Source organism: Epinephelus moara, chromosome 21 (genome assembly GCF_006386435.1).
Source record: "Epinephelus moara isolate mb chromosome 21, YSFRI_EMoa_1.0, whole genome shotgun sequence".
In the NCBI taxonomy this organism is placed as follows: Eukaryota; Metazoa; Chordata; class Actinopteri; order Perciformes; family Serranidae; genus Epinephelus; species Epinephelus moara.
Genome location: NC_065526.1, coordinates 26,377,856 through 26,391,596, shown reverse-complemented (window position 1 = coordinate 26,391,596; position 13,741 = coordinate 26,377,856). Strand labels below are relative to the sequence as shown.

At 40.2% G+C, this 13,741-nt stretch overlaps 1 protein-coding gene across 1 annotated transcript in view; it reads left to right on the top strand.

The window, feature by feature from the left end:
- Positions 1-13,741, top strand: part of ak5 (adenylate kinase 5) — a 100,891-nt gene that overhangs the window by 28,367 nt on the left and 58,783 nt on the right. The window contains exon 6 of the mRNA XM_050033785.1: positions 4,451-4,642. Within this exon, the coding sequence (XP_049889742.1) occupies positions 4,451-4,642 (192 nt within the window). The remainder of the gene's footprint in view (positions 1-4,450; positions 4,643-13,741) is intronic.

Below are 13,741 nucleotides of genomic sequence, written 5' to 3'. Positions count from 1 at the left end.
GAACATATTTTCTGCCACTTTGGTTGCTGTAAGGCCCAAGTCCTTATGAAGAAATGATGTGTTTGCTTTAGTTCTGTTTGTTTGGACAAGTGAAATTAATGCCACACAAACCTCCCTGAGACCAAATGAAGAGTCTGGAGGGGTTTTCCTTTTGGGAGTTTCTCCTCAGACGAACCAAGGGTCCAAGGATAGATGTGTCGTGTGCTGTAGAGACTGTAAAGCCCCTTGACGCAAATTTGTGATCTGTGATACTGGGCTATATAAATAAAACTGTCTTGACTTGTTCTCCATGAGAAAAAGGGGATGGATGGCGGGTGGAGAGGAAATGACCCCAGAATGCTCTGGTTCATGGAGACGGATGGAGACGACTGATAACCAGCAGCTCCACATGTTTAAAAAGGCAGAACAAAATAAACTAAAGGCAAACACTGGACTGATGCCTGACATCAGCTGCTTCTTCATATACAGTAGCTGTAAGATTAATTTCGGGAAAGAGTTCATTATGATTAAAGTTTGAACAGTTTGAGATAGTTAATAGAATAAAATGTTTTCCAAATGTTTTATCTCTTATTTATACAGGGCTACTTCCCACTGAACAAAATAAACTGTAAGAGTGAATGTGTCAGATCCACTATATTTTCTAAGTGACAGAATTTTACTTTTGAAGCTTTTACATTCAGCGTCATAGAAGATGTTGCAGCAGGAAAGGGAGCCACATTTCAGTGCTTGAATCTCATCTGGCAGAACATCCCTAAAAGGGTATTAGCTGTCGTGTTAGGCACGGCGATCAGGTCAACATCTGCCTGCTTATGCACCGTTTTTAGGACTCTGTGTGTGTGCGCATGTGTGTGTTAGAGAGGAAGCCTACATACCACACGCTTTCTGGCCTTTAAGCAAGAGAGATAGCATCACTCACAGAACTGCCGGCATTAAAGCTGTTTCTGAAAATAGACGCTCTTACGTGATGCGATGATAATACATTTCTGGAGACATTTTAATGATGAGAAATCTAATATCTCGTCAACAAACACCTGGGGTGACCGATGGCTGCTCCACATTAGCAGTACAACCTGAGGGGAAAAAAGAGGGCACCAATGTTGTCACTATGGAAACGGAAACTTTGATTTGCAAGACTCAGAACTGAGTCGCGTTGTCGGAGTGGCATGTGCCTCAATAAACAACACCATCTGAGCTATTTTTGGCCGTGGGTGTGTGCCAGATCAAATGCAGACTCCGGAGTGTTCAACATGTGCATTTCATCTAACAAAGCAGGAAAACAAACAACAGAGTATGAATAGTAATAAAACACCCTTGATGCTTTTTATAGAGAGAAGTTCCCGGTGGTGATGAGCAGGGTGAATCCGTTGTCAGGGTCAAGTTGAGGAGAGTATCTCTGCCGTCTAGAGGTGCCTCACCTTAAGAGGTTGGAGCCATAGAAACCGAGTTCTTTCCCTTTGATACTGCTTTGCATTAGATAACAGCATCCTTCTCTGATCTTAAAATAGTCAGCACACACGTCAGCCTGTTTACTTCACGTACTCGTTGGTTACTAAGGAATGTTATTGTGCATTGGACTTTGTAAAACAGAAGCGGTCAAGCTCATTGTCGTGTCACAAATTAAATGTCTATTACTCAGGCCCCAGTCTATGCTGTTGCCTGACCTTTTCCCTTTAAATTAGAAAAGCTAGTGCTTGCTATCAGATCTTGGCAACAGTCACTGTAGGCTTGTTGAAATTATTACATCATCTCCTGCTGCAGTAGTTTGAGCTGAATCAGAAAGCTTTGCTATGAAGTTGATTATGAATTGGCCCACAGCATTTAAAATTACTCTTAATCTATCCTTCCCAAGTTACAAATGAATAAACTCTTATTATTAAAGGTGCCAACTAGAACCATATATTATTCAACAAACCACATTGTGTGTTCTTCTGAAAACCTTTTAAAATTGTAAGGTTTCATCCAAAACCCACCCAAGGGCTCAAAACACACCCATGCTTTCAGTAATCCAAGAAGAACTCTTTCTTGGATGAAAATGGTCTTTAATGAAACCCTTAAGGCCTTTGCACACTGAGTTGTTTACATATTCAGATAAAAAAACAACTCAGTGTGCAAAGGCCTTTAGGCTTACGGAGTACACTTGAAGAACTCTAACTCATTCAAATGGCGTTGTGTTTACCATGTTAACAGGAAGAGTCCGCCTGTTGAAGGCAAAATAATGATTCTTTAAAATAAACAAGTTCTTATTGGAACCTTTAAGCCCAGTTCAGACCAAAGATTCACAATGAGACGAGTTGAAACATACAGCTATTTGCAATGTGCTTTTCTGTTACATTCTAAAAACCTGCAGGTTCACACCAATCCAACTAGATGAGACTGTGTACCATCTCTATGCAACAACTCTCTGTACCTCTGTTCTGATTTCCAAGCACCTGCCGCAGCAAGTGAATCATTTTCCACTGGTCGAGTCAAAATGACTTGACTTCACTACAAGCCAATTGGTTGTTGAAACAGGTGATGTGCTTTATGTTCTAAAACCAGCCACCAGCAATTTGACCAGCTGAGTTGCAGGTGACACCATCAGCCGGCTTGAGCCGAGCTCAGACCGGCCAGTTCACAGTCACACCGCTACAAATTTTCTCTGCAATGTTCTAAAACGGTTTTGTCCCATCACCAATCTTTGGTCTGTGCTTTAGTCTGACTATGAATCCATGAAGAAACCCTTTTTTGAAGAAAGGGTTTCTTCAAAAGCAAATGGTTCTGGGTAGAGCTTCAGCCCCTAAGGAACAACCCTTTTGGAACCCTTATTTCTAAGAGTGTACAGTCCCTACACATGAGCATTTTTATAGAGATTTCGTAGTCTCTCATACATCACTGAAGTGAATATATAAAGCTTTCTCAAGTCACATTGTGTAATCAAGCTTTTCTAGCAAGATTTGGTATAGAAAGAAAATATGCTTGATTGTGTATTTTATTTTAAAAAATGAATTAAAGCTGCACTTATCAATATTCTTAGTTAACAATGGGTCAGATTACTATGTGTAGGGTGAAGAGAGGCACTTGTAGTGATAAAGCCACCAATAATTATCACCTAACTCTGCAGCCTCATGGATCGTTCCAGCTTCATCCAGATCATCGTTTTAGTTTTACGGCCCACAACTGCTGTTTGGTTTAAGTCTCACTGCTTTCATTGTCTTCACTGTTAAAAGGCAGGTAATTTAAGTTAAAAGAAGACCCAAAAAAAAAACACTGTACACTATTATCTCAGCACCAAACAGCAGACAGCCATAGTTAGCGAGTAGCTCATGAACACAATCGAGCATTTAGCAGCTAAAGAACCAGATATTTCCCCCAGTTGGTGGAGACCAAGACAGAAGTACAGGACCATAAAATACAGCAGGTGGCTTGAAACATGACCCCAAATGAATGATAATGCTGCATTCTATCTGCTGAAAATTAGTACATACAGCAAACAGGTTTGACAAATCATTATACTTAGCTGATACATCTATGTTGTGTTTATGTGACTCCAAGTACCGATAAATAAATAAATAAATAAAACCATTCAGCTTTAAACATTGGTATGTGTTATTTCAGAACAAGCTTTTAAAATTAAATCTGTGCAGCAGAACAGGAAGTAAAATACAATGCAAAAAACACCCAATAATAACTTATGTAATCATTATGTAATCACAAATCATCAGTTACAGTTTTATGGTTGTGGTAGCAACAAAGCAACACACGAACAAACAAAGACTATTGTGTAACCACAGCTTTAAATTTACACATGCTGATGGTAAGAGGGAATTTTATGTCTCAAGCTGCCGAATTGGACCTAATAACAGGCTCCTCTTCACGTCGGATCTCTAAATAGAAAACTGCCATCACAGTTACGGAAAAGGCTACATGTGTGATCACACCTATAATGTCATTTGCTGTTACACACGTCACCAAAAAGAACTTTTCCTGTGTTTCCTTCCTTCTTTACAATCTCAATCTTTTTTGTTAAAACAAAATCTGTGCACCTGGTAATTATGTTGAGAAAGTACAGTATTATCCTGTTGACTCATAATCCCTCCTGTAATATAACTGCATGAACAGTGGAGCAGCTGCAGTCTGTTTTCAAGGCTACATTCTTAAATCTTAATGGCGCTGATTAAATCCTGTGAAATTCAGGTGGTGGACACTTCAAATTTCAAAAACTGCTGTCAAAGAAAAAAAAATGTAGTCTCTTTAGACCTTACTGAGAATGAGGTCTTTATTCTGGTGTGAATTGCATTTTTGATATTTTGATCTGTCTGCATTGAATTTCAAAAAGGAGACTGACCCCAACTTGATCTTCGGTTTCCCCATTTGCATCTCAGTCAGAGCTTCCTCAGGGTCAGATCGTGAACATCGCATATGAATGAAGGTTTGGCTGTGATGTTTCACGCTTCTTTACCTCTCCCGGTAGATCTGCACTCCCGACCTGGTGGTGTTCCTGGCCTGCACCAACCACCGTTTGAAGGAGAGGCTGCAGAAGCGAGCCGAGCAGCAGGGACGACCTGACGACAACCCCAAGGCCATCGACCGCCGCCTGACCAACTTCAAACAAAACACCATTCCTCTGGTCAAATACTTCCAGGAGAGGGGCCTTATTGTGACGGTGAGTTGAGTAGAATATGTCCGTGTGTGTTCGCATTAAAGAGAAAGATAAAAGAAGTGATAACATACGTGCACATGCATGTTTATTTTCCTGAAGCAGCCCATTATCTCTAGAAATTTGCTCTAAATGACTCTGCAGTGCAGCATGTAAGAGCAACCTTCAGTGCCAACACAGAAAGTAATGACAGGAAGTAAGGGTGTAGAGCTGCGTTCATCAAGTCCAGCTTTTGTGCCAGGGACCGAACTTCCTGGCACATATGAACAGCTATACCATCATCATGTCATGTTGGGTGGAAAGAAGCAGTGGGATGTTAAAGTGTTCATGCTACTGGATGGCTGCCAGTCTCATGGTCAACACTAACACACTAGAACAAGTAACACAAATGTTAGCAACACTTTTTTATTTATTCATTTTTTTTTATTTTTTTTTATTTAGAGGACAGTGCACATTAATGAACATTGCTGTAAATGTGCCAGTGTTAGCCAAAGGCTAATTTTCAACTGTAGTCCTCTGGCATGATGTTAAAAGACCTCAGGCCATTAAAAAACACAGCCTACGTCAATAAAATTACCTACCTAAATTATTTGTAAACAGATGGAGTGTTACTTGACCTGTGAATGAGTAACATTAGCGATCGTAGAGTGTGTGTAAACAATACTGTGCGTGATCCATAAAGAACTCCATATTCATTTGCTTTTTTCAAACACATTCAGAGCAAAATCAGATATATTGGAGCTTTAAGAAAAATATGTCGTAATTATGACTTGGATGTTGACATGAATGGTACTTTTGAGCATCATGGCATCATTGTTATTTTAAACTTATTATTCACCTTTTCGGAACGTAACCCCATTATTTCCCTGACCAGAATGTTTACATGCTTTAATGTTGTATTGTATTTAACCTCACTCTGACATGCTGTTTTAGCATCTGTCTCTTTATAGCCCCCCTGCTGAAAAAGTCCAGTCTGCTTGATCAAAGTTTCCAGGTCTTCTGCATCTCAGTGTCTCTGCATTGTGATTGTAGCAGAGCATAGCAGAACTTTTTACCGTGAAAATTCCCAAATTAAAGCTTCTTAGCTTCATAGCATGCCTGGAGCAGATGAACATAGAAAGAAATTAGCAGCTTGTTCCGAAAGTAGAAGTAGTTGGAAACAGAGAACTCAGAGCAGTCTGAGGCCAGAGGTTTCTGCTTGCAGGGATTATTTGACATTTGTTTACCTCATTACTTGGAACTTTTGCGACACTTAATATGAAGATCTGACACTGTAACACCAAACATAAGACACGAATATGGGAAAGAGTGATGGTAGCCTAGAGGTGAAGACACATGATATAACTGCAACCTCCCTGATTCAGTTCTGACCTGAGGCCCTTGTTGCGTATTATACCCCTCTGTTTTTCCCCTGGTTGCCTTTCTGTCTGTCGGTAATCAGCTGTCAAAAGGTGGAAATCTCCCCCAAAATGAACCTGTAAAAAACATCAGTTTTGTAGAGTCGTTCAGAATCAACATTCCATCTTAATATAGAGTTGTTTGTTTGGTTGCACACTTACCGTACAAACGTATGCCCAGTAATCATGTTGACATAACCAAATTCAGCCTCATTCCTAACAAACAGAAAGTGGAGGAGGTTTCCAAACTGTTTCTGTTTGGCTCCTGATTGTTTTGTGAGGTAAAGCACAGACTGTTGCTGCTGGGATTGTGTTAATTGGAGACCACTGGGATCTTCATTAGATTGTGTGGTCTGGTGCAGAGGAGCATCGAGTTACCCTTGGTATGTGTGAGGCAGGTGCTAATAGAGCGATTTGCTCCTGCAGCCAACAGGAGGCGGCTGCCCACTCTTCAGTCTTATTGATCTGTCTGAGTCTCAGTGCAGCGTCATCTCCCTCGCAGCAGAGGGAATACTGAGCAGCTCCTCTACTGTGAGAAAAAGATTTTGTTTGCATGCTTTCAGACTGTTTACTCGGGGCATCTGAAAATGTGTGAGTAATCTCCAGCGAATCTCACATTAACGTTAAAAAGAAATGAAATGAAAATTTAATCAGACGCCCTCCAGAAGTCAGAGCCTGCAGTTTATGTGTCAGCGCTCGTCCCCTCTTTGTAGCTCTCTGCGGTTGATGCCGTTACAGTAAAAGTGAATATGTACTTAATGATTCTGGGACTCCAGACACATTGGAATTAAATCTTTTATTGGAAAAATGTGCCTTTCCTCCTGTGAGATATCTATTCCAATTTCTTTTGAAATGTCGTCTTTTTATATTCTGCTTATTACATTCTTGTCGGGGTCCTTCTTTCCCTTTGCTTACTTGTTTCTGCACAGCTCACACAGTTCATGAATCTCATCTGTATATACTTCTTCCATTCTATTCTTCCATCCATCTATTCTGTACACCTTATCTGTTAAGGTTTCCAAGAGCCTCTACCAGCAGGGAATGGGCCAGATGCAGCATATGTTCTGGTTCAGTTTCTGATTTAAATCACAGTTTTGCCAATTTTAAGTTCTTCCGCAACTAGCAAGTATTCTCTTCAATAACTGATTGTTATTATTTTCTTGATTAATCAATTAATAGTTTTGTCTGTAAAATGTCAGAAAATAGCAAGAAAGATGTCCCAGATCCCGGGATGTTGTCTCCACGTGTCTTGCTTTGTAAAGGTCCAGACAAACCACACCGACATCAAAGAACTAGTGGCAACGAAGGCCAACTGCTGCGTTACCTCACGTTGCCTGTGTCTCAGCCAGAAAGTTGCAGCTGAACACAACGCTAAGACTACAACCAACAGCCAACTTGCACATATGTTCTGCGCCTGCATGAGAGGAAATAACTTTCCATTGCAGCAGGCTGCAATTGTCTGTATCCATCAGTTAAAAAGGGAAACCAAAAGACGGGCAAGATGGATTAAAGACGCTAGTTGGCCAGTCAGCACATTAACAACTCAACCTGGTGTTGAAAGACCAAAGGATATTTACCATGCACCAGCAAACACTTATGTTGTGTTCACACCAAATGCAATACAAATTTCCACGTTGTGTTACTCACTGAGTTTGAAAGCTAGAATATTTTGTGTTGACGCGTGTGAAATCGCTGAATTCAGTGAATAAAGTTCCACCAGTATATCCTCAGCGTCATCCCCCCCAGACGATCTCAGTGCTGATAGGCTATGGCGCAAAGTGGTCGCTGAAGTTCAGATTTTTCAACTCTCATGAATAAGCATGTGACACAAAATCACGCTACTCACTTCATCTGCTCTGCTTCATTTGTGTATTTTGCGTCATTCCCATTGTGTCCATGGCGCCGCCTGGCAGGAAATCATGTCTAATCACATCTTTACATTGACTTTGCATGTAATTTACTCGCGCAAATTGTTTTATTCGCGCCAGGTGTGAACATAGCACCACATAAGCAATTATGATCCATTTCTGCTAAAGAGCTTAATGGCTAAAAAAGAATCTAACCTAATATAACTAGTTTGTTTTACTTAAGCTGTTTGTTTATTTTCCTTACTTCCAATTCTCTTTTCATGCACTGAGCTGGACTGCCAGTTAGAGGAATTTCATTCACCATTGGGCTCTACCATCTCTTACGCCAATTCAGGGTGCTGAATTGGCCGAGAAAAAGTCAACAATGGCCAACCATTGCCAACAGTGTGGCATACACTTCAAAAACCAGGGCAACAGGGTGTTGGTGGTTTAGTGGATAGAGCAGGCGCCCCATATACAAGGCTGTCGCCGCAGTGGCCCGGGTTCACCTGTAGCCCTTTGCTGCATGTCACTCCTTCTCTCTCTTCCCCTTTCACGCTTGACTGTCCTATTGATTAAAGGCAAAATACCCCAAAAAATATCTTAAAACAACAACAACAGGGCAACAGATGCTTATTGATGGCATTACATTGACCAACCACCAACAGTTGGCTTGGTGTCAGGGCCCTAAGAGGAACGGTCCAAAATTGCAAGATAATCAGTTTACTAGACTGTTGTGTGTTTAGTTAATTTCAAAGAGAAATACCAAGTTTTTAGAGGTTTTAAACTATTGTAGCCACAGTTTCTACCTCTTTCCTTCTACCTGTGGCATGTCAAGGTGCCAGCCCTTTAGGTCACTCATTTAAGAGTCATTCAGGAGTAATGAGGTTGGTCTGAATGAGGATGTCAGCTAATACCTCTAATGTAATTACAGTGTGCTGTAAATGTACAGTTACTGGTCCATTCATTGACTTACCTTTGTTGGTTTAGAAGATATACATGTTTGTTCTGTACTGTAGTTTATGGTCAACTGACACATTCAGATATCAGAACTTACCAGCACTGAGCTGTAACTCTTACATCAGCTGACTTAAGAATAAAATTGAAACCCTGTTAAAACAAACCAAGATCCCTTACAGGTATAATGTCCCTGTGCAATTTGATGTGTGGTTTCTTTGTAAAAACACCTTGGGTATGACCAATTTCCTCTCCTGCTACCTGTGAATGAAAGAACTCTGCAGTCCTCACTCCAGTGATTTGAACATTTTGAGAGCTTATCGATGGATCACCCTCCTGTGAATTGCTGTTGCTACTCTCTTTGTGGTGCCGCAGCATCGATGCAGACAGCGTCACTTCCCGTTACTCCCTGCTCGTCAAATTGCCCTTGCCATCAAACAGAGCTGACACCAGAAAACAAAGGTTGGCTCAGTCTGCAGCGCTCTTTAAAAAAATTTGCATAGGTACGAATAAGAATTCATGACAAATGATGTCCGTGCTGAACACTTGTGCAGTTCTTTTTCTTTAACAAAAAAGAGCTTTGCAGGGAAAAAGTATCTATGTTTATATTCACAGTAGATGTGTGTAGGAGGGCATGATGAGAGGGTTTGCTTTATTTCTAACGACACTGTAAGAAGTGTGTCTCATCCTTGAGCTTCTGAACAAGATGTTTTATTGCACATTGGACTTATAGAACGAGAGTGCATTGTGTTACGTGTGTTTACGAGATGAAAAGACCCTTGAAATGTTCTCATGTTCCTTTTATCTTAATTATCCTAGTTTATTCTGTCTGACATAAGTTCAAAAACTGAAGAAACAGGCAGAAGATAAAACTTTCCAATCAGACTATGAAATATGATATTTATCCACATGACACAGCTACAGTCAGATTCTTACCACCAGCACAAATCCTCCAAGCAATTCCTCAATTCTACATAAGCCTCTGTGAGATGTGGAGGTGCTGTTACTGATGATAAATCTTGAACAGAGGACAGATTAACACTGTGGCTCATTAAAGGATAAAACCACATGCCTGTTTAATGGACTATTAGTCATAAATCCTCCCCTGACGTCTTTTGTGTCAATTCTTTGTTCATTTTCTGTCCACTTATAATTGATATTGGATTTGTCCATCTGTTCTTTGTAATGAGAGTGGTAGCATCTGTCTGGATGAATGATTGAGCAGTATCAATACTATTTCTGGTCATTATGAGCAAAAGACATTTTCCTCTGGCTCTGACAATATCAAATGAAAAACTGATCACTGGCAGTGACAAACCTTCAGATTTTTTCAATTAACCATTTAGTTGATGAAATATAATAAGACAAAAAATACAAAAAATGTCCATCACAACTTTGCAGAGCCTAAGGTCTTCAAATGTCTTCTTTTGTGTGACCAAAACCCTAAAGATATGATTTATGAAAATGAGCAAATCCTCTCATTTGACAAGCTGGAATCAGACAAGTTTTAATTTTTTCTTTTCTTGAACAATGACTGAAACTGCAAATCAGTTATTAAATGGCTCCCAATTATTTCTGCCAACTGACTAATTGATTAATAATGTCAGTTCACCATGTAAGGGCACTGACAGTTCAGTGGCTAACCCTGTCTACTAGAAATTAGGTCTGTATGTTACGAAGCAGCTTCCTTATTACGCTGTTGTGGCAGTGTATTTGCTGCCTGGATTATGTTCAGAGATGACATTTCTTTCAGTTAATTAAACACTACATTCACGTACCGCATAGGCTTTGAAAGGAGGTGGTTGGGATTTGAGGATGGCAGGCGTACAATGTGCAGAACCTTGACACCAGAACATCAGGTTTGCATCCAGACTCCTGTCTTCAGTTAAGGCAACAAACACACTCTGGTTAAGGTCAGGGAAAGATTATGATTGTGGTTAAATGTCAATGACAAAGGCAATTAAAAGCAATGCTGTAGTCACTATGACTGGATGGTGCATTGCAGAAAACTACGCCCTTGTTGTTTTGAATTAGTTGTATATGAATGTAGTTTCTAGGAGACAGGGCTGCAGTGGTAGATGGTAAAAGGAGATAAAGGAGAGAAATGGACAAGTTGCAGCGTCCTCTCTGTAAAAGTCAGTACATATATGGTATATGGGAAATGTGGATTTAAAGGTCCAGTGTGTAGGATTAAGTGGCATCTAGTGGTGAGATTGCAGAACTGAAACGTCTCCTGTGTGCCAAGTGTGTAGGAGAACTACAGTGGCCAACACAAAAGTGCGAAAGGCTCCAGAGCCAGTGTTTGATTTGTTGATAGATGCCCCTAAATTCTACACACTGGACCTTAAATTGTTAGAAAGCAACACTGCAACAGACTCTTTATCTCAGGTGTTGAGTTGACACAATTAAAGGGGTATTTCATGGCTGGAAAGGTGGCCTTTTAATGTTTATGCAGTAGAAAGATGCAAATACTTTTGAAACTGGTGCTACAGAACCAGAGAAAACAGAGAAAAAGGATGTTTTTGCTGAAGAGGGAGAAAACCTATAACTACCAGAATGCACAGCACAGCACCAGACCAATACATACTCACTCATGGAGTCGTGGGTGACATAATACAAACATGTCTGTCTGAAACAATGGCTCCAGGCAGGCAAGAAACAATCTCAATCTCTTGCAGTTAAACAGTTGGCAAAAACATGTTTCTGAAAACATTTGAGACAAGAAACAGGCAACACAGTATCAGAATCTTGGTTTAATCAGTGCTGCCTAGTTTTACCATTTGACCGTTTTTTCAGCCTCCATTTTCACTGAACAGGAAACATTATGTTGCCCACTTCCTGCTCACAAACTGTCACTATTAAAGCTAAACAGGGCGCTAAAATATGTTTCTAGAAACATTCAAGAGAAATAGGAAATACAGTAACAAAATCTTGATTAACATTGGAACTGCGCTGCCTAGTTTTACTGTTTAACCAGATTTCGGTCCGAGTTTGAGAGAGAAGGGGGGCAGGTCTGTCACTTGATCTGCTTCTACAGTATACTCTTTATTTCCACGGTGGCAGCATGGGTGGCAGGCAATACCAAAATGCAGAAGTACAGCCTGCAGTTCGAGCAACAGCCAGGGAGCCAGTTAAACTCCACTAGACGATGTAAATTATGTTGTCCAGTGGAGTTTCGCCTGGGGGCAAGATCAGATATCTAGGCACTGGTTAGATGGGAGGAAGTTTAGCACAGTTCTTTTACACATACTGTCCACGTTGTTTTGATACAAAGCTGGTTGAAAATTGCTGATAGTAAGTGATGTTCAGAGCTACATACATTTTCAGCTTTTCTCTCAGAAAGACATGCATATCAATACAGTACAGAAACTTTCTTTCACTTCTAATCATATTGCTTTGATGTCTTAACAGCAGCTAACTGTCCTGTAACAGTACAGTATATGTGAGCACAGATTATAAAGATTACATTAACTTCTGATAGGATGAGTTCCTTCTGCTCTTCAGTAATTAGGACTCAATAGTTTCTAATGAATGCAATAACCTCAGAGGCTTAATTGCTTTCGCTCAGCAAAAGGCTTTTGTGTGAAAGCAATCTTTTCAATTTAAATGTCAGGTCCAATAAAGGAAGTCATAAGTTTATAAAGGAACAATCGCAGTGACTCATTACCCCACATCGCCGCCGCCTGAATTGGAATGACTGAATAGTCGATATACGTCTACAAGACTCAACTTTTCACTGAATTATCTCGTCCTATTTCTGTCATTGTGAGAAAGTTTTGGCAGTGTTTTTATTTTTGAGCCATCGACAAAGTTGGGGCTTTGTGACATTTAGATTTTTGTGTGAAAAAGTGACGATGATGTACAAATGAGGGTCTACTTTTTTTTCTCCACAATGAAATTGCAGAAAAGGACCGATAATCATTTGTCCTGTCAGTCTAGGTAAAGGGACCAATCTAATGACGTATTGAGTGAGTTGAGCTCCAGCTTTCTTCCCACATGCTGCTAGATACCACGCAGATATAAACAAACAAAAGACACCTCACTCCATCTTTCTGGGAGACTTATCTCTCCGGGGAAGGTTACAAGGTATTCGTTCATTATCCCTGGAATATAAATGAGATACCGGCATAACAAATCAATATGAACAACCATCTTGTTTATGAAAGGCATGACGGTATCTCATTTTGAAAAGAAGACTGAATAACTTGAAATAGGTTCTTTTATGTCTATCTTTTTACTGTTTGTCCTCTTCTTTGGTCCTCTTCACAGAGCGACAACATTGAGCTTTACGTAACATCGACAAAACTTGTATTGTCGTGAAGGTAGTTTTAAGGTAGTACTAAGGAAGGTAGTTTTTTTTAGTTCAAACTCTTGAGGAACCTTGCATGAACTGATTCAGATGATCAAACAGAAAAGACTGAATGCACCAAACCTCTTCCTAAAAAAAAGAGTTGCAAAGTTTAAAAGGAGCGGCTGCTTTAAGCTGTCTCACAGCTTCATCTGCTTCCTTTAATCTACTTCAGCTCTGAGACCTTTGAGGTGGAGGATGAGGGCTTTTACCTCGCCTCAGACTTCATAACAAGATTTTTGTGCTCTGTACTGTACATACTCAGTACATGACGGTAAAGTAATTCTTTGCATGAGACATTTTTTGTTAAAAGCATGTCCCACTGTCCTCTGTGGGGTTGCACCCACTGATTATAGTATTGACTATTAACAGCTGAAGACATGTTTGCCCATTGCTGTCAGGCATGGGCAAACATCATGGTCATGGACTCCCTGATAAAATTGCTTCCTTCTGTCCAAGGCAAAAATAATTGAAGGCAGATATGACATTTTTCAAACTAGCGTAAAGATAGTTGTATGTTGTGAAACAAGACAACTGAAGACATCCAGTGGTGCTA